The 19400-nt window shown below is 53.6% G+C and overlaps 1 protein-coding gene across 1 annotated transcript in view; it reads right to left on the reverse strand.

Annotated features, from left to right (window-relative positions):
• ATP10A (ATPase phospholipid transporting 10A (putative)) overlaps positions 1-19400 on the reverse strand; it is a 180452-nt gene that overhangs the window by 88818 nt on the left and 72234 nt on the right. The window contains exon 2 of the mRNA XM_061158551.1: positions 17192-17396. Coding sequence (XP_061014534.1) covers positions 17192-17396 — 205 coding nt within the window. The remainder of the gene's footprint in view (positions 1-17191; positions 17397-19400) is intronic.

The raw sequence follows: 19400 nt of genomic DNA on the forward strand, positions 1-19400 counted from the left end.
AACAAAAAAAAGAAAAGAAATTATTTTCACTGGGACTTGGCATCATTTCAATTCTAGATCATTGATTTAACATGAGCGTGTTTGTTTGCTTCTTGAACATCAGCTGGCAAGCATGACGCGTCCCAGACGACCACATACAGTCAGGCCCCCTCGGCAACTCCCTGTCCCTGGGCCCCAGGACTCACTGCCTCTGGGACCAGGTCTCCAGCCTCCATCAAGCATCATGCTACCCGCGCCGCCATCCCCAGCTTCAGCCTACTCTCTGCGTCCCTCCAAACCTCCCTGTGACCGGGGGTTAGCTCAGCTCCCGCTCACTTCTGACCCTCAAGCACACCCACAGGGCCCCTGGTCGATCGCAGACCTGCTTAGCACCCAAACAGCACCCTTTCTTTTGCTGAGGACGTGCAGTGTGCCAGGAACCAGGTCTTAATTTGTCTCCAGTTCCTGCAAGAGCATGACCAGGAGGGCATTTTTCACCCACGTGGCACAGATGAAGAAACGGGGACGCCCACTGGCATGGAGCTGGCCCCGCAGAGTGAGGCAGGAAGTCCAGCCTCTTCAAAGCATCATCCCCTCCACATGCTCCTTTTTGCCCCCGAGGTCAGTGGGGTGAAGGGCTCAAAGGGGTGAAGATAGGGGGCCCTGGTGACGAGGAACACCTGTGCCCGCATGCTGCTCTCACTCGCCGCCTCCACGCCTCTGCCCCAGCAACACTGGTGTCAGAGCCGTCCGTTCCTCCACCAAGCAGGTCGACAGCAGCAGCCTCGGGGCTTATACTGACACACACACTTAATGGGCTAGCAACACTCACTCTCCTTCTGACCATAATCCTCGTCAGGTGGAAAAACCTGAGCAAGAAAAAGAATCCTCTTCATTACCCAAGGATCTGAAGTCAGACAGCAATTCTCCTCCCTGCTCCCCCCGGCCCTGGGGGCAGTAGGGGCACTTCTGGATCTTTCCTCCAGGGCGTGGGATGGAAACTCTCAGCTCCCGCTGAGCAGTCGGCTGGTGGTGCAAGGCCCTTAATTCCCGCCAGGTTCCCTCATATGCACAGCCAGGTAGCGAACCTGGTTCCTCTAGATCAAAGCCAAGGAGAGGTGCAAAGCAGAAGGAAGACGGGGTGCCTGGCACTCAGACAGACGTCCTCTTTTGCAGGGAGCTGATCACAGGTCTCCAATCGCTCCTGTCACAGACGTGTATGGTCCACCAGTGACAAGGACGCCAGTGCTCACACTGGCTCTCTACCAGCATTGGCCTCCAGCGAGATTCACTGCACGGCAGCAAGCGAGGACCAGAAGTGCTGTGGAGACTCCTTTATAATCTCATCCTGAAATATTTATCCTCTGTGTTCTACGATGCCCCTAGGCATTAGAACAGTCATAATTTGCCCCACACAACAGCAATGGTTCAACTCAATACACAGAATTGAACTTGTAAGCAAACTGACAAGCATACATAGCCATTTGCAGGCACTGGTCACCAACGAGGGGGGGTGACCTAGTTTGGGAAGCAGTGACCCCGCTGGGAGGACAAAGGGCTGGCAGTGTCCACATGGGAACCCCAAGGCTCTCCTGCACCAGTTGAGTGCCTGCCAGCAGATCACAGCATCTTCCCAGGATTCTGCTTCCGTCAGGTGAAGCGGGCATGACGGTAACGCTGCCTCAGGGCTGAGAATGAACAGGGCATCAGGTGTGAGTGGTCACCCTGTAAGCAAGGCAGTGGAGGCCCATGGGGGTCCAGCCAAGGCAGCCCTCCTGGAGGGGAGATGGCACATGGAGTGGCAGGGCCCCAGAAGAAACCCTGCAGAGGCTCCCAGGCCTTCCTTCCCGGAGGCGGCTCCCGAGACATCCACGGTGCCCCTCCTGTGGGTATGAACCCCTCTGGGCCACCAGGGCCCTTGCATTCAGTGCTATCCCCACCCATCCTCTGCCGTGAGCAGCTCAGCCCACTGCTGGGGCTGACAGCGCTGCCCCCGAGCCTGGGGGTTCCGAAGTGGCCCAGGGGCTCCCGCCCGCAGCCACCACACCAGGGAGCACACACCGCTGGCTTCTTTATGCAGGTGTGTGTCGCCCCATGTTTAACTTAAATCTCCCCCTCCCAGGTCTACCTTCCGCTGCTCTATTACTGACAAAGCTGGGCCTCTGACTGGCATAAGGAGGCAGGTGGGGCCTGTCTCGACCAGAGGCCAGGGCCTGGCAGGTCAGGCCTCGCATCGCACTCCGAGCGGCAATGAGCTGCAGCGTCCCTTGTTGCAGCTGCTGCCTTTGTTAAACGGGAGAAGCGATCGACCCAAACCCCCTGGGTCACTGAGGGTCACCCGAGAGGCCACGCTGGGGGCCTGGCACCCAGCAAACGCACCAGTGGGCGCTGGAGCTGGACGGGTCACGCCCAGGGCACAGCTGCCTGCCCATTCCTGTCACCTCCCCACCCACAGCACTGCAGGCTCCCTGCCCTTTGTCACAGAAGGCAGTCTCAGAGCAGGGGCAAGAGGGGCCTCGGAGACCTCAGGATCCAATGATGCCCACTTCTAAATGGCTTTGGGGAAAGTGACTTGGTGAAGGTCTTGAGAACACGTCATGCTCCCACACCCCACCCACTGGCGTCACTGACCCCTGAATCTGCAGGTAGAGCCCTAACAGTTCCCAGCATGTGAGGGCAGCATCCTCCCTTCCTCTGTAGGGTAACTGCCAAGAGCTGTAATATGTGAAAAAGGATTCCTTCTAAAAACTGGGTCTTCCCCTCAGAAGCATGTAGCCCTGCCCTGTGAGGGGGTCAGGAGCAGCCCCTGGGATGCTGGTTGTGTCCAACCCTCTCCTGTGCTCTTGAAGCAGGGAGGCAGGGATGCATGTCTGCATCCCAGACCCACAGGCCTGGACTTCACGCCGCACCCAGGCCTCCTCAGAGGCCCACACAACCCCTGCCAGCACTCAGCTCTCCAGCTTTCTCCTGCTGCTCTGGACTCACTGAGCCCAAAGCAATGCTTCCCACTTGGGACAGACCTGTTGGGTCTATTATGAGGCTCTTCTGCACACAGAGGCCCACAGGGACTGCGCCTGCCCCCCTCAGAGGCCTTCCAGGTCAGCCACGGGCAGGGGCAGGAGGAGAGGAGGTCCTGATGCAGCACCCATCTTGCAGGTGCTGAAACTGAGGCCTGAGAGATCCCATGAGCCCCTTGGGTCACCAGCCAGGAGGTGCAGAACCCAAAGCTTGCTCCCCACAGCGCTCCCTGCAGCCCAGCCTGCCCAGGCCGCCCACAGCATGGTCCTTCCCAGCCCTTCTGAGGACCGTGGCCCCTCCTAAAGCAGGGCTCTCCTCTGAGTCAGAAGACGGGATGGGGAGAGCCAGCCACCACCCGTCGGGTGAAAAGCTGGCGTGTCAGGAAGACACGTGCTGCTTCACAGGCCACGGAAGGTCAGCGTCACTTCTACCCCGTGGACTGAGGGGCTGGAGCCTGCAGTCGACCGCCCCAGCCCTGCCCGCCTCGCCTGTAACTGGGTTTTCCTTAGAGAGCCTTGGGGAACAGGACAGGCAGGGCTGACACGCGCAGAGGAGCGCAGGCCTGGGGTCGCCCCTGAGGAGTGCGGGCAGGGCGGGAGGGCGCCAGGCCGGGAGGCTGGGCGGCACCTCGGCTGCCTCAGTCAGGCCGCAGCCTCCTCGTGTGACAAAACCCCTGGCCGCGTTTTCGCCAACACATCAAAGCAGCAGAGCTCCCACCAATCAAACCGTGAGTGGAGCCCCCAGATACGAGCGTGCGTGCACACCTCTGTCTCCTGCATCTGTGCGTTTGTACAGAGAGACATACAAACACGCCGCGCATTCTGCCCCTGGATTCTTGGCATCAGCAGCTTCCTTAGCCCGGCTGCTCCACCACAGAGCACATTCTAGTCGGGTATCTGGACAGGGATCAGCTTCCTTCCTGAGGTTCTGGCCGGGGGAGCTGTCCCTTAACTTCACCGCAATGCCCCAAAGTGCCTGCTTCGCCACGGGCTTTCGAGCCGAGCACCAGGGTGAGGGCTGCAAGGTCACCTGGCTGTGACTCCCGCTCCTGCACCGCAGCCGCCGCGCCCAGGGCCGACCTCAGGGGAGAGACGTGACGGACCCGCTGTCGCACCCGCAAGAAGCGAGCGGGCCCGCCAGGCACCACTAGGGGAGCGTGGGTCCAGTCCCCGCAGGCCGAGTGCAGGAGTCGCAGAGGCGCAGGAAGGGGCTGCAGGGCCGGCCGTGAGCCAGGACGGGGCCACCCAGCTCCCTGGACCCGCCGCCTCCTCTGCGAGAGAGGAAGGCAGTGTTCTCATCTCAGGGCCCTGGGAACCTCAGGGAGCACAGAGCAGCCCAGCGCCTGCCCCCCAGCCCAGGCAGGCAGAGTGCTGGGGGTTCCATGCACCCCCGGGGGGGGTCCGGGTCACCAGAGTAGAAAGTGTGGGAAGTGGTCCAATGCTGGCGAAGTGCGCTGTGGAGACCACCGCCCCAGGCACATCGCTGGCAGAGTTCCCAGTTCTGACAGCCCCCATGGAGGGGAGGGGAGTTGCTCTCTTTCAGAGGCACGTATTCAGGACAGACCCGACGGGACAGCCTGCGTGCATGCACGCCAAGGGCCCTGGGTGCCCCCACGGAAGGGACACCTCGTGAGGGGCTGCCTCCCAGCGGGAGTCGGGCCTGGCACTACATAAGCTTCAGGCCAGAGCGGCTCTCTGACCTCAGGAAGGGTCCGCACAGCGGGCACCGCACGCGCTGGCAGAGACGGCCGGGATGTGGCCGGCCAGGGACCGGGTGCAGCGTGGAGGGGCTGTGACGCGGGGGGCAGAGCGCTCCTCAGGGCCACGAGGAGGGATGTCCAGGCCACCTGCTCCTGCCACAGCAACTCAGCACAGACCTTCTCTCTGAAAGGTGCAGTCAGTGGAACAAACAGCTGCCTCTGCTTAGAATAAAAGCAAACGTCTTTTTTTTTGCCTCTGACTCTGAGTGGAGTCAGAAGCACATGCTCCAAACCTGGCAGAAAGCCCAGCTGGGCCCTGTATGGTGGTGCCACCTTGGGACCCCAGACTCACCTTGCCCAACCCGAGCATGGCCACGTTGCCCCCCAACCCCAACCCAGAGGCTGCACAGAGCACAGCCCAGGCCTCCTCAACCAGAACCTTCCCCACCACCGCCCGGGCTCCCTGGGGGCGGCCCTGACCCCGCCTGCCCTCTGCCCGTGCTAAGCCAAGAGGCAGGGCCACGCTGTGTGCCACATGGGGATCTGAGTGCCACAGGGGTCCCCGCGCCTCCCTCGGGAGAATCAGGAGCAGCAGTGACTGAGAGGCCTGGCACACGCTGAGTGCTGAGGGAGAGCGCGCTGGGGGAGAGCCTGCTGGAACCACCACGCAGGGCTGGGCGGGCTCCTCATGGGAAGGGTCACAGCTCTCTGACCACTGACCACTGGCCCCGGTTCCGGGGCCTGTAGGGGCCAGCCCAGAATCCCCTGTCCACAGGTGGGCAGGCAGCCGTCACGGACTTCCAGCTTCCTGGGGGCACGGTGTGCAGGATGGCGCCCCTCCCTGAATCCAAGTCCCCTCGAGCCTCTGGTCTCTCTGGGGCTTGAGAGGAAAGTCCTACCCGAGCTCCGGGTCCCCGCTCCACAGGCACAACTTCCCTGCGCACCTCGGCCTGCAGAGCCTGCCCGCAGAGTGTCCACGCAGGGCGCCACACTCGGGACCCTGCACGGGGTCTCAAGGGCTGAGGGCGGATATCCCTCAGTCTCGCCCTTGCAGCCTCACAAAGTCTGTCCTCACAAGATTTCCCGCCTGATGGTCAAGGTTCCAGAACGCTCGACCAAGGCCGGATGACTGCAACAGCCGTTTGAAGTTCCTTCCAAAACAAACCTAGATCTGCAGGCCTTTGAAGCTGCCCTTCTTTACCACCCTAAAGGGCTCACATCTAATCACTCTGGCAGGAGAAGCTGCTGAAAAGTCACTCGTCACAAGTACGTGAGAGTAAATTTTTTCCTTTTTTCTCAGACACAAGACTCACACAAGGATATTTCTGTTTGCGTTAGCATTAGGTGTGTGTGTGTGTACGACAAAGAATGATTTTGAAGCTTAGGCCCAGTTCTAAACTTGTGAAAACCCACACAGATGTAGCTCAGAGCCTGCTCTCTGGAAGAAAGAGGAGGATTCCTGGTCATTAGCAAAGACACACTTTAAGAGGGGGTGGTTGGGGGTAGGGGGAGGCATCCAGTAACAGCTGCTAACCTAGCAAGCGGCTCCACTGGAAACCAACAAACTTCTGCCTGACCTCAGCTGGGTGACAACACCCATCAGTCCCGCTAGGTCGAATCCCAGTGTCTTCTGCAGCACAGGTTACTCATCGGCACTGCTGGGAACACCCCGGTGTATCTCAATATGGTTTAAACCCAGTTTAGATGTCCAGAGCATGGGTTCATCCACACCTAAACAGGTAACAGTGCAGCTCAGCTCGCCTCCCCTTACAGACAGACCCCCCTGCAAGTTAGACAGGCTGGGGCCTGGGACCCTTTGTTGCAGTGCCTGCACTTGAACAAATGCCTCCTCAAGCTACAAAATATCAAGAAACTGTAAGTTACAAAAATAACTGTGTGCATGCACAGTTGGGAGAAATTATGGACAAGATGCAAAAAGACCAAACAAAAAAACAAAAAACCCCACCAATCAACTGCCACACCTAAAGAGCCAGCAACAAAACACAGGGTTGGGACAAAAGCAGCATGCTGTGCCTGCCCCCTGCACACAGCACCACCACGGGGTGGGCAAACCACCTGTGCTACCGCTTCAGCCTGAACCCTGGACACATCCCCCCCCACCCAACACAGGAACCGACATACTGGGCCCAGCTTGCCCTGCACCCCTCAGGGGTCTGGTGTCTGACCTCTTTTCTCTTGACTGGGGAACCGCGATGACCATGAAGAGGTGGATGTGGACCCTGCTCTGTCCTCTTGCACGGGGGGCCAGACGCTCAGAAGCACTCTCACCAATGCAGGAACTTAGCACTGCCTTCCACAGAGGAGCCCACACAGACGGAAGGCTTTATATAACTTCCCCTATAATTCTTGCTGAAATGAGGAACTAGACTCTTTTAAATAAACCACATTTAATTAATCACAAATTCTTACTGATCTTGCTCTTTAAGTATTTCCTAAGTATAACTCATCTTATTCATCTCCACAATTATTGTTCTAATTTTAGGCCATTACCATTTCTTTACTAGATTATCGCAGTATTTCCCTATTGGTTTCCTTGCTTTTTAAAAAAAAAAAATTATTTTAATTGAAGGCTAATTACTTAACAATATTGTGGTGGTTTTGCCATACACTGACATCAATCAGCCATGGGTGTACATGTTTTCTCCATCCTGAACCCCCCTCCCACCTCCCTCCCCATCCCATCCCTCAGGGTCATCCCAGGGAACCAGCTTTGAGCGCCCTGTCTCATGCATCGAACCTGGACTGGTGATCTCTTTCACATATGATAATATACATGTTTCAATGCTATTCTCTCAAATCATCCCACCTTTGCCTTCTCTCTCAGAGTCCAAAAGTCTGTTCTTTATATCTGTGTCTCTTTTGCTGTCTTGCATATAGGGTCGTCATTACCATCTTTCTAAATTCCATATATATGTGTGTTAATGTATATGTATTAGTGTTTTTCTTTCTGACTTACTTCACTTTGTATAATAGGCTCCAGTTTCATCCACCTCATTAGAACTCAAATGTTTCTTTTTAATAGCTGAGAAATATTCCATTTTGTGTATATGTACCACAGCTTTCTTATCCATTTGTCTGCCGATGGACATCTAGGTTGCTTCCATGTCCTGGCTATTGTAAACAGTGCTGCAATGAACACTGGGGTACACGTGTCTCTTTCAGATCTGGTTTCCTCGGTGTGTATGCCCAGAAGTGGGATTGCTGGGTCATATGGCAGTTCTATTTCCAGTTTTTAAAGGAATCTGCACACTGTTCTCCACAGTGGCCGTACCAGTTTGCATTCCCACCAACAGTGTAAGAGGGCTCCCTTTTCTCCACACCCTCTCCAGCATTTATTGTTTGTAGACTTTTGGATAGCAGCCATTCTAACCGGCATGAGATAGTACTTCATTGTGGTTTTGATTTTCATTTCTCTGATAATGAGTGATGTTGAGCATCTTTTCATGTGTTTGTTAGTCATCTGTATGTCTTCTTTGGAGAAGTGTCTGTTTAGTTCCTTGGCCAATTTTTTGATTGGGTCATTTATTTTTCTGGAATTGAGCTGCATGAGCTGCTTCTATATTTTTGAGATTAATTCTTTGTCAGTTGCTTCATTTGCTATTATTTTCTCCCATTCTGAAGACTGTCTTTTCACCTTGCTTATAGTTTCCTTCGTTGTGCAAAAGCTTTTAAGTTTAATTAGGTCCCATTTGTTTATTTTTGCTTTTATTTGAAATGAGGAACTAGACTCTTAAACATTCAGAGACAAAAGGACGCTAACACAAAAAATTCAAATGCTGTGGCAACTGGTCTCATGTTGTGGGAGCAGGGACCTTCCTCTTGTCAGGAGCTCTTCTCAGAAAACAAGGAAAGGGAGAGACCGCAGGCATGACACCCCATCAAGAAACAGACTGCCTCACCGCACACTGTGCAGAGATGGGGCTGCCTGGGCACCACTGCCTGATGTACTCAGGGAACAGAGATGCCCGACAATCAGACTGAAAATCCCAGGCTCCTCAGGAGTAAGCTCCTATAGATCAACACGCTGCTGGAACACTACATTTCAGCCCAGGAAAGAATCTTTTAATCCTCTCCTCGAAGATAGTCAAAAGTGGTAACTTGGACATGCTCAGATCATCTTGCTTTATTCTTTGGGACACACACTTTGCACACACACACTCTCAGACACATATACATGCCTACACACACACACACATGCCTACATACACATCCATATTCACTTATGAGGAGGAACTTATGACAACTGGAAATATCTCACATTGCCAGCTCCTGCTGGTAAAGAAATTCCTGCTCCAGAAACATACACACACAGCCTCAAACTTTTTTCAATCACTGATGTAATTCAACTACATTTAGAAAAACTGAAAATAGATTATTTTTTCAATGAAAACACACGAAGAAACTTCCCATTGTACACCACCATAAAGAGAACAAAAACCTTATAGCTTTAGTTATCGTTTTCCTAGAATAAGAAATAACTACTTCCAACCAAACAAAAAACACAAATTTAAATGAAGACAATGTTGAAGTTTTTATATACTGTAATAAGATCTTTTACGATTAATCCTCCACATAAGCATCATGTTATCAATTTCCTGGCATTCACCTGTTTTCATTAAGATTACAGTGCTTCACTCTCTGTAAAGTCTGCTTTGTTAGACCACAGGTTCAAGTTAAAAAATCCATGGCAAAGTCACCAGGATTAGAAACCAAAGCATCTTATTATACAACCAAATTGACATTCCCCATTAATCAAATACAGTTGATACTCTAAAACATGGCGTGTCTCAGATAATTGTATTATCTACCTAGCTGGAATTTGAGTCCAAATATAGTTATCCTCAAAATAATTTTTTCTCAAAGTCTTTCCTCTTATCTATTTAATACCCTTTAACAAAAGTATGTGCTTGTTAAATTTGAGAATAAAAATGTCTCACAGTACATACATACAATGGAATATTGCTCAGCCATTAAAAAGAATGAAATAATACCATTTGCAACAACATGGATGGACCCAGAGATTGTCATACTAAGTGAAGTCAGACAGAGAAGGACAAATATCATACAACATCCCTGTGTGTGGAATCTAAAAAGAAATGACACAAATCACTCACTTATAAAACAGAAAGGGACTCAGAGAACAAACTTACAGTTGCCAGCATAAAGAATGGGCAGAGAGATAGGGAGTTCGGGATGGACATGGACACACTGCTCTACTTAAAAGGATGACCAACAAGCACAGCACATGGAATTCCATTCAATGTTATGTGGCAGCCTGGATGGGAGGGGAGTTTGGGGGAGAATGGATACTTGTATATGTATGGCTGAGTTCCCTTCACAGTTCACCTGAAACTATCACAATACTTATCAGCTACAGCCTAATACAAAATAAAAAGTTTTCAAAAAAATAAAAATAAAGCTCAACTTATAGACAAGTACTAAAAAAAAAAAAAGTCCCATAGAATAAATTATGAGCTTAATGACTACACTTCACGGTAAAAGAAAACCATGAATCTTTTTGTTAAGGCTTGATATCAACTGATCCAATTAACACACCCAGCCAGCTGTCTTTGTTTTCCACTTTGATGACAGATGGTTTCCTTCTTCAGTCTCACAGCAAAGAATGTAGCTAATCTGAAGACTACTGGAAAAGCTTAGGAAAAAGAAACTTTGTTGCAAGAACTATATCATAAACCACCTTTTCACCCCTAGTTTTCCTACCATAGAGATAATTTGGGGAGCATGTGTAGGTAGAAACAAAAAATATTAATTTTGTTTCCTCATATTTGGAATTTTGGATACCCTCCTCAGCTCTTGAATTTTATCAAGTAGCTTGGGGGAGGACTGCCTCTCCCTCCTAAAGGAGACTCAGCTTTGTCACTGCCTGAGAGAGCCTGGCACCCAATGCTGGTGGGATTTTAGACGCATCTATGTGCATAAGTGGAAGGAAAGCCACATCACTGATTTAGGATTAGGATCTGTGCCTGTCTGGACATCGGGGGTAGGACGGATACATGTATATTTAAGTATGTGTATACTTAAAAAGCACTACTTTTTAAGGTAGTGTTTCTCAGACTTTTTCCAGCCTAGGAAATTCCACACTGATGTCATCAGGAGCACGTGCCAGGCACACATGCAAACACATATGCACACACCCACACATGCCTGGGCAGAGCGAACTTGGGCAGGCTCGTGGGTTCAGCTCTTCCTACAGCTCTCGCAATCAGCACTCCACACTGCAGGAAGCAGATGGCCCCGTGGGTGTGGGCAATGATCCCACAGGTCCATCCAAGAGACAAACCAGAGGAATGTTTTTTCCCAGGAAACTAGTCCACATGACGTCCCCTCCTGGACAGCCCCTCCTTGATTCCAGTATGCCTTCCATGCCTTGGGGCTCCACCCTCTGCCAAACTCCACCACGGCGCACGTGGGGCCCCGACTGCTGCTTTATCCCCGATAAGTAGCTCTGGTCCACCTCTGCGCGATTTCCTTATTCACCACGAGGGGAAGGAGGTTTACCTGTTTTGATGGGTGCCCAGAATGGCATTTAACATATAGTAGGTGCTCAGTAAATGTTTGCTAAAAGAATGAAACATGACAAAAGTGAGCCTGTAAAAAAAATGATCGCTGTGAAATCATCAGCCTAAGGAATTCCTCGTTTTGCCGAACTGACTGTGCAAATATCACAGATGCAGTTGCACGGGCAGGACTGCAAGACCTGGATGAACGTGCGAGATGGAGGGACAGATGCCCAGAACAGATGGGGCTGGAGCAGCCCATGCGGCCAGAGCCAGGGGCGCCAGACTCTCCCGAGTCAAGCGGCAGAGGAGCGGGCCTTGGTAGAATCTCCTGACTTCCCGTTCTGTTTCTTGTCTATAAAAACGTACAACATCATTACCTCACAATTTATATTTAAAAATATGATTTGGAAATGTTTGCACCACTATGAATGGGAGAGGCACGGTAAGGTCTGACTCCCAGGAAGCTGGAACATGTGAGTTGCTGGGACAGCTCATGGTCAGCCTTGGAGTCCCTTTTATTTCGTGGATAATGCTAATTTGACAGTTTGACCCAAACTTCTTTTTTTTTCATTTTTGGTTTGCAGGATCTTAGTTCCCCAACCAGGGACTGAACCACTGGGCTCTTTGCAGTGAAAGCATGGAGTCCTAACCACAAGGGAGCTTCCATGACCCCAACATTAAACCAAATGTTTATTTTGAAGTGCCAATACCTACACTTCGCTCTCCAGAGCTGAGATGCCTGGGTAGCTAGAGGTGTCTGAGCACTCTGTCCTTTGACCCGGGGATCTGGGCAGGCCACACGTGCACCCCGCCTCACTGCCATCATGCTGGGCTTCTAGCCTCTGAATTCTGTACGATTTGACGAACACTCTTCAGTAAATACAATGTTGTGTCCACCTCTGAGACATCATCTGACCTGTGTTACTGCCTAAAACACTCCCTGGCTCCCAGACCGTCCCATCCTCGCCTTCAGAATGCGGTTCACGGCCTCTTTCTGGAGGCCTCCTCGGCCTTCTGGAAGGCCCTTTCCCAGCCAGTACCCTCAAGGACATCTCCTCGCTGCTCAGTGTCAAGCATCTGCTGGCGAGCAGGCCTGGGTCCTCTCGGGGCCAGGCCCACCACCTTAAATGCCCAGACCGTACGGTGTGTGGACCACTTCCCTCTTTCTGTGTCCTTCCTGGCAAACAAGCTCTGCATAAACAACTTCAGAAACTGGAAAGGGTGGGAAGAGGAGCCACTCTCTCATCGTCAGTGAGGATGGGGGAGGCGCCAGCCGTCCACTCAGTGCACTTGTCCTCCAGGACTCTCAGCTCGGGGGACCAGGGCCCGAGCCCGCTCTGCTGCCCCCTGCACCCCGTCCTGATCCCCTCTCATGCACAGGCCTGGGACCCCCAGGGCTGCTGTCCAGAAAGTCACCTGTGGCAGTTGTTCACAGCAGCAGCAGGAGTCACACACAGAGGGGGGCATCCCTAGCACCCGACTCCAGCAGCACTTGCCCTGGCATCGTGAAGTCATCATGCCCAGCACCTCTCAGTGATGGCACCTGCCCCAGCATCCCAAAGGCATCAGGCCCAGCATCTCTCAGCAGATGGCACCTGATCCAGCATCCCAAAGGCATAATGCCCAGCACCTCTCAGCGGATGGCACCTGCCCCGCATCTCAAAGTCATCATGACCAGCATCTCAGTGATGGCACCTGCCCCAGCATCCCAAAGGCATAATGCCCAGCACCTCTCAGTGGATGGCACCTGCCCCCGCATCCCAAAGGCATCATGCCCAGCACCTCTCAGTGATGGCACCTGCCCCAGCATCCCAAAGTTACCATGCCCAACACCTCTCAGTGGAAGGCTTCCCTACCCCCGTGAGGGCTGACCCCCTGGGACAGCCCTCAGTAGCTTTCCTACCATCCCACGAGGGACAGCCACAAACTTGGCCAGGAGAACAAGGCTCAGCTTCAGGGCCTCTTCCCTGGACGCTGTCTCAGCCCCAGGCCACCGGCTATTCTGTCAGCCCTTCTGCATTCTGGGGAGTCACTTTACTTCTTACTATGGAATTCCCCATGGGGAATTCTTTCTTTACATCAAACTTGCCCTAAATCAGGTGTGGTTTCTGCCTCCTCACTAGACCTCGGTGGATGCACCCAGACCCTGCATGATTGTCAAGGAAGGCCCTCTCTTATTCTTCACCTAAGTTTTTCAAATAGCTCTAATTTAAACTCCCCTAGGGGCCTCCACTTCTAACAGAGCTGTCATCAATGTGGGACTGGATTACTGTGTATTGGACAGGAATATGATTTTCACCTGCCTGAGACGCCAGCTGACTCCATCCATGAAAACCTCACCTCAGTACACAGGACTGAAATGTTCCTGGCATTGTAGTGTTACAGCTGAACCTTGGTTTTCCAAATCTCAGGCTTCCATGGGGCATTTCATATATTTCAGAATAATATTGTATAAAGAAAAATTCAGGTACCAGAAAAATGCCTCTGGACATTAGGAAAAGAAGGGGAGAATAAAACAAAAAAGAGAAGAAATGCACTAATAACAGGGACTAGAGTGTGCATATTGAGAATCTGGGTGCTAATAAATAACCTTTTTTTTTTTAATATATCAAAATGGTTCAGGTTCCTAATTTTGGCCATTTTGATCAGGTTACGGCTCAGCTCCACTAGCCTCCTCAGGAACACACAGGCCCTATGCAGGTGGGTCAAGGATGCATCTGTCTGTGGCCATCCTGGAATTTCAACATCCGATCCATCTTACAAATTACACATTTGTACAAAGCACCAGCAAGCAGTAAGGTGTTCCAGCTTTCATTTGGGAAAAAAGTGGGTTGAGGAAGCTTTTAGATATTACCGGGTTTAGCAGCTGAACAAACCAGATGATAGGAAACAAGAAAGTCACTTGGGAGAGCTGACCAAGGAGATGCACGTACCTGGCTCTGCCCCTCTCGCCATCCAAACAGATCCATTCTGCTCGCCAGTTCTGCAGTTTTACCAGATCATCCCACAGTGTCTGAGCTTTCATCCATTAGATACTCAGGTGCGTCTGTTTATGTTACACACACCTTCTGCACACACTGGCTGCTCCGCCAGGATGGAGCTGGAGGCTGTGTGGTCACCACCTCCCTCCAATCCAAGCCCATCCTTGCTGACCTCAGCGGTGGTTCCCATACTGGGCTAGACCCTGGAAAGGGCTGGGGAACTGCAGGCTTTGGGGACCTGGGTTAGGCCCGGGAGTCAGGTGGCCTCAGAGCAGAGGAACACGGGGCCTGGGGGAATGCGGGGCAGGGGAAGCTCGGCCTGCGCACTTACTACCAAACCCTGGAGCACAATCAATGCGGAAGCTAAAGTGCACTGGACAGGCCAGTGCTGGGCCCCAAGGGTCCCCAGCGAGCCCTGTCATCAACTCCTCTGACCTGGGAGGAGACAATCCCATTTTAAAAAATACCATTTTTAATGTTTATGTATGCTTTGCCTCATTGTAAGAAAGATCTGAAGCAACTCACAAAACCATTCTTGGCACAAAAGGAGCCTGAAACAAGGAAATCAGGGCAGCGGATGGAAGCAACGGCACAATGGTCCGGACATGGTGAGGAAGTCAGGGTCCGCAGGAGGTGAGCGAGCGCCAGGCTCAGAAAGTCCTGCCACCAGGGCCAGCGGGGGCCCCAGGGTGTGGGAGGCTGTCTGGCCCTTTGCAAGTGTGTCAAGGTGGGCACAGCTACCAAGGGCAAATGGCCCGGACACTCACAGCGGAAGCCAGGGATGCCCCCCAGCCACCCTGCACGATGAACACTGCACTGCAGATACCAACAGTGCCCCAGGGACACCCCAGGCTATAAAAGAAGCCAGCTGCTCCAGAACCCCTCAGTGTTGACTCTAAGGCCTGGCTCCCCTGTAGGAGCTCACGAAGACGGGGCAACAACAGAGGAAGAGACAGCCCCCCCCCCCCACGCCCCACAGTGGCGGCCTTCCTGAAACGCAGGAGCGCATCATCTCAGGCGCTTCTTAAACCTTCCTTCCTTGACGGCGAGGCCCACATGCACAGACAGGCAGCGCGGTGTCAGAACAACGGCCGCCGTAATCCTGATCACGCTCCCTGCCGGCCCTTGGGGTCGGCACCCTGTCTCCTCTGCACAGAGCTGGGGGCCGACAGAGAAGGGAGCCTCCTGAAGGCTGTTTTCAGCCACCAGCTACTGGTGGGTACCGGGGCTAGGCCCGGCCCCCCCGTTCTACCTCTCAGTCCTCACAGGCCTAGCATTTCTGAGCTGGACAGACGTTCCTCCCAGATAGGATCCAGTCAAGAGACGGTGACGCAGATGGACCCGGGTGGATTTGGGTGAACCCAGACACACCCCTGAGGACAGGAATTCCTAAAGCTACATGCTGCGGCCAGGTCACTACTTCTGCTGTGTCAGAACAAGAGCAACAGGAGGATGAGCGCCAACAGTCGGGCAGACCCAAGTGTTCCCGGTGACCTGAAGGCCACGCCAAGTCTGAGAAGTGGACAGTGAACCCAGAGTCACAGAGCCAGCCTGCTCCCCACCCCCCGGTAGTCATGGCTCCTGCGGGCGGTGGGCCGCCCGACCCTGGGCCCCACCCCAGGCGCGGACCTGCTCTCACAGGAAGTGAAGGCTCAGGCCCTCGGCCCCACCCCAGGCGCGGACCTGCTCTCACAGGAAGCGACGGCTCAGGCCCTCGGCCCCACCCCAGGCGCGGACCTGCTCTCACAGGAAGCGACGGCTCAGGCCCTCGGCCCCACCCCAGGCGCGGACCTGCTCTCACAGGAAGCGACGGCTCAGGCCCTCGGCCCCACCCCAGGCGCGGACCTGCTCTCACAGGAAGCGAAGGCTCAGGCCCTCGGCCCCACCCCAGGCGCGGGCCTCCTCTCACAGGAAGCGAAGGCTCAGGCCCTCGGCCCCACCCCAGGCGCGGGCCTCCTCTCACAGGAAGCGAAGGCTCAGGCCCTCGGCCCCACCCCAGGCGCGGGCCTGCTCTCACAGGAAGCGAAGGCTCAGGCCCTCGGCCCCACCCCAGGCGCGGGCCTGCTCTCACAGGAAGCGACGGCTCAGGCCCTCGGCCCCACCCCAGGCGCGGGCCTCCTCTCACAGGAAGCGAAGGCTCAGGCCCTCGGCCCCACCCCAGGCGCGGGCCTCCTCTCACAGGAAGCGAAGGCTCAGGCCCTCGGCCCCACCCCAGGCGCGGGCCTCCTCTCACAGGAAGCGAAGGCTCAGGCCCTCGGCCCCACCCCAGGCGCGGGCCTCCTCTCACAGGAAGCGAAGGCTCAGGCCCTCGGCCCCACCCCAGGCGCGGGCCTCCTCTCACAGGAAGCGAAGGCTCAGGCCCTCGGCCCCACCCCAGGCGCGGGCCTCCTCTCACAGGAAGCGAAGGCTCAGGCCCTCGGCCCCACCCCAGGCGCGGGCCTCCTCTCACAGGAAGCGAAGGCTCAGGCCCTCGGCCCCACCCCAGGCGCGGGCCTCCTCTCACAGGAAGCGAAGGCTCAGGCCCTCGGCCCCACCCCAGGCGCGGGCCTCCTCTCACAGGAAGCGAAGGCTCAGGCCCTCGGCCCCACCCCAGGCGCGGGCCTCCTCTCACAGGAAGCGAAGGCTCAGGCCCTCGGCCCCACCCCAGGCGCGGGCCTCCTCTCACAGGAAGCGAAGGCTCAGGCCCTCGGCCCCACCCCAGGCGCGGGCCTCCTCTCACAGGAAGCGAAGGCTCAGGCCCTCGGCCCCACCCCAGGCGCGGGCCTCCTCTCACAGGAAGCGAAGGCTCAGGCCCTCGGCCCCACCCCAGGCGCGGACCTGCTCTCACACGAAGCCAAGGCTCAGGCCCTGGGCCCCACCCCAGGCGCGGACCTGCTCTCACAGGAAGCCAAGGCTCAGACCCTTGGGAGGGATGGAGGCCCGTGCTGGAGACACGGAGGCACAAGGTTCCCGGGACGCGCCAGGTCACTTACGAGCTCAGAGAAGCCTCGGACCACCTGGCGCCGCTTCAGGTTGGTCTCCCCGTCCAGGTTGGCCGTCTCGATGTGGCACAGCCCGTCGGGGTCGCTAGAGGACAGCAGCAGGATGTCTGCGGGGATGGTCTCATTGCAGCGGAGGCGCACGAAGTCTCCCACGCGGATCTCTTTCCAGAACCGGTTCACGTACTGCTTCTCCTCCCTGGCAAAGACACGGCCGTTAACAAGGGTGGCGGAGCTCAACTGAGGCCTCATCTGGGTGGCGGGCACACGCAGCTCGGTGAACACTCTGTGGCGCCACTCTGTGGCGCCACCCTCTGGCATGTGGAAAATTCCCATAATAAAAAGTGCTGAGGACCCCCTGCTGGCACAGCAGGTAAGAATCCGCCTGCCAGTGCAGGGAACACGGATTCAATCCCTGGTCCAAGAAGATTCCACATGCCACAGAGCAACCTAGGCCAGTGCGCCATGACCGAGTTTTCTGTGCTCTACAGGAAGTCCATGTACCACAATGAAGAACACCTCCCCTTCCCGCAGAGGCAACTACAGAAAGTCTGCACACAACAACAAAGACACAGGGCGACCAAAAATTATTTATTTTGAAAAGAGAAGCATTTAAAAAGAAGAGTCCTGAAAGCCACATCCAGTGTAAATCCAATTACATGAAATATCTAGAACAGGCATCTATGGCAATAGAAGATGGATTCATGATTGCCACCGTCTATGGGTTAGGGAGATGAGAAGTTATTTACTGGGTACAGGTTTCCATTTGGGGTGATTAAAACATTCTGGAACTAGGTAGTGGTCATGGTTGCACAACTCTGAACACACAAAATGCCACTGAATTGTTCACTTTAAAATGATTAAACTAGGGACTTCCCTGGTAGTCCAGTGGTTAGGACTCAGCACTTCCCCTGCAGAGGCTGCATGTTCAGTCCATGGTCAAGGAACTGGGATCCCACTGCCATTACCTGGTCAAAATTAATTACTTAATTAAAAAAATTAAATGACTAAATTTTCCACTTCTAGGTATGTACCTCTAAAGAATTAAAATCAGGGACTTGTATAGATATTTGCCTACCCACATTCATAGCAGCATTACTCCCTGTAGCATAAAGATAGAAACAACCCAAATGCCCAACAATAGATGAAGAGATGAGCAAAAATCCACATGAAGTGAAGTAAAAGTCACTCAGTCCTGTCCGACTCTTTGTGACCCCACAGACTATACAACCCATGGAATTCTCCAGGCCAGAATACTGGAGTGAGTAGCCTTTCCTTCTCCAGGGAATCTTCCAAACCCAGGGATTGAAACCAGGTCTCCCACATTGCAGGCAGATTTACCAACTGAGCCACAAAGGAATATAGTGGAATATTATTCAGCCATGAAAAGGAAGGAAATTCTGACTCATTACAAAATGGATGAACTCGGAGGTCATTATGCCAAGTGAAATAAGTCAGTCACAAAAGGACAACTATTACACAATCTCACTTTTGTGAGGTCCCGACACAAGACAAAGTCACAGAGACAGACAGTAGAATCTCTGCACCATCTGCATTATGGAGCTCCCACAAACGGATCCTCCCCATGTCACCCAAGATGAACTGGATAATCACTCAGAACACTGCCACCACAGTCAGCTTTCAGCATCTGTTAGTTACCACTGGTTACCAGATACCAGGATAAAAACATTATGTGTATATTTCTGCTTAGATTTTTTACTCTGGAAAATTAAGCTCATTAATCCTACAAAGGACATTTTAAGAGTTTGTTGGAGGCAGTCTTGTTCACATTTATAAATAAGCAGAGAACCAAGACTCTATCTCAAGATGTCATTCTACATGAGGAAACTGCATCAAAAAACCCTCTGGGCTATATTGTCAGGAAAATAAAGAGCCCTAAAACACATTCCACTTGCACCCTCACTCTCTCACTGGCCCCCATCTCATAACGTGACCTTCCTCAGCTGAGCTCCCAGAGACCAATTCAGCAGTGAGTCTGGGTCTCACCCGACTCCTGAACTCTGGCGACCAGTCCTGAGTGTCAGACTTCTATTTTATTCTGAGGGCACCTATGGCAAATGTCCAGGGGCTCCTAGCATCAGCTGACCCAGGTGCTGAAAACTAAAGAAGCTGTTGTAAAGCTTCTGTTTTCTTGCATTCCTCTAATTCATGAGCACAGTCGTTTGGTGCTACAGAGCCAACA

Source organism: Dama dama, chromosome 13 (genome assembly GCF_033118175.1).
Source record: "Dama dama isolate Ldn47 chromosome 13, ASM3311817v1, whole genome shotgun sequence".
Taxonomy (NCBI): Eukaryota; Metazoa; Chordata; class Mammalia; order Artiodactyla; family Cervidae; genus Dama; species Dama dama.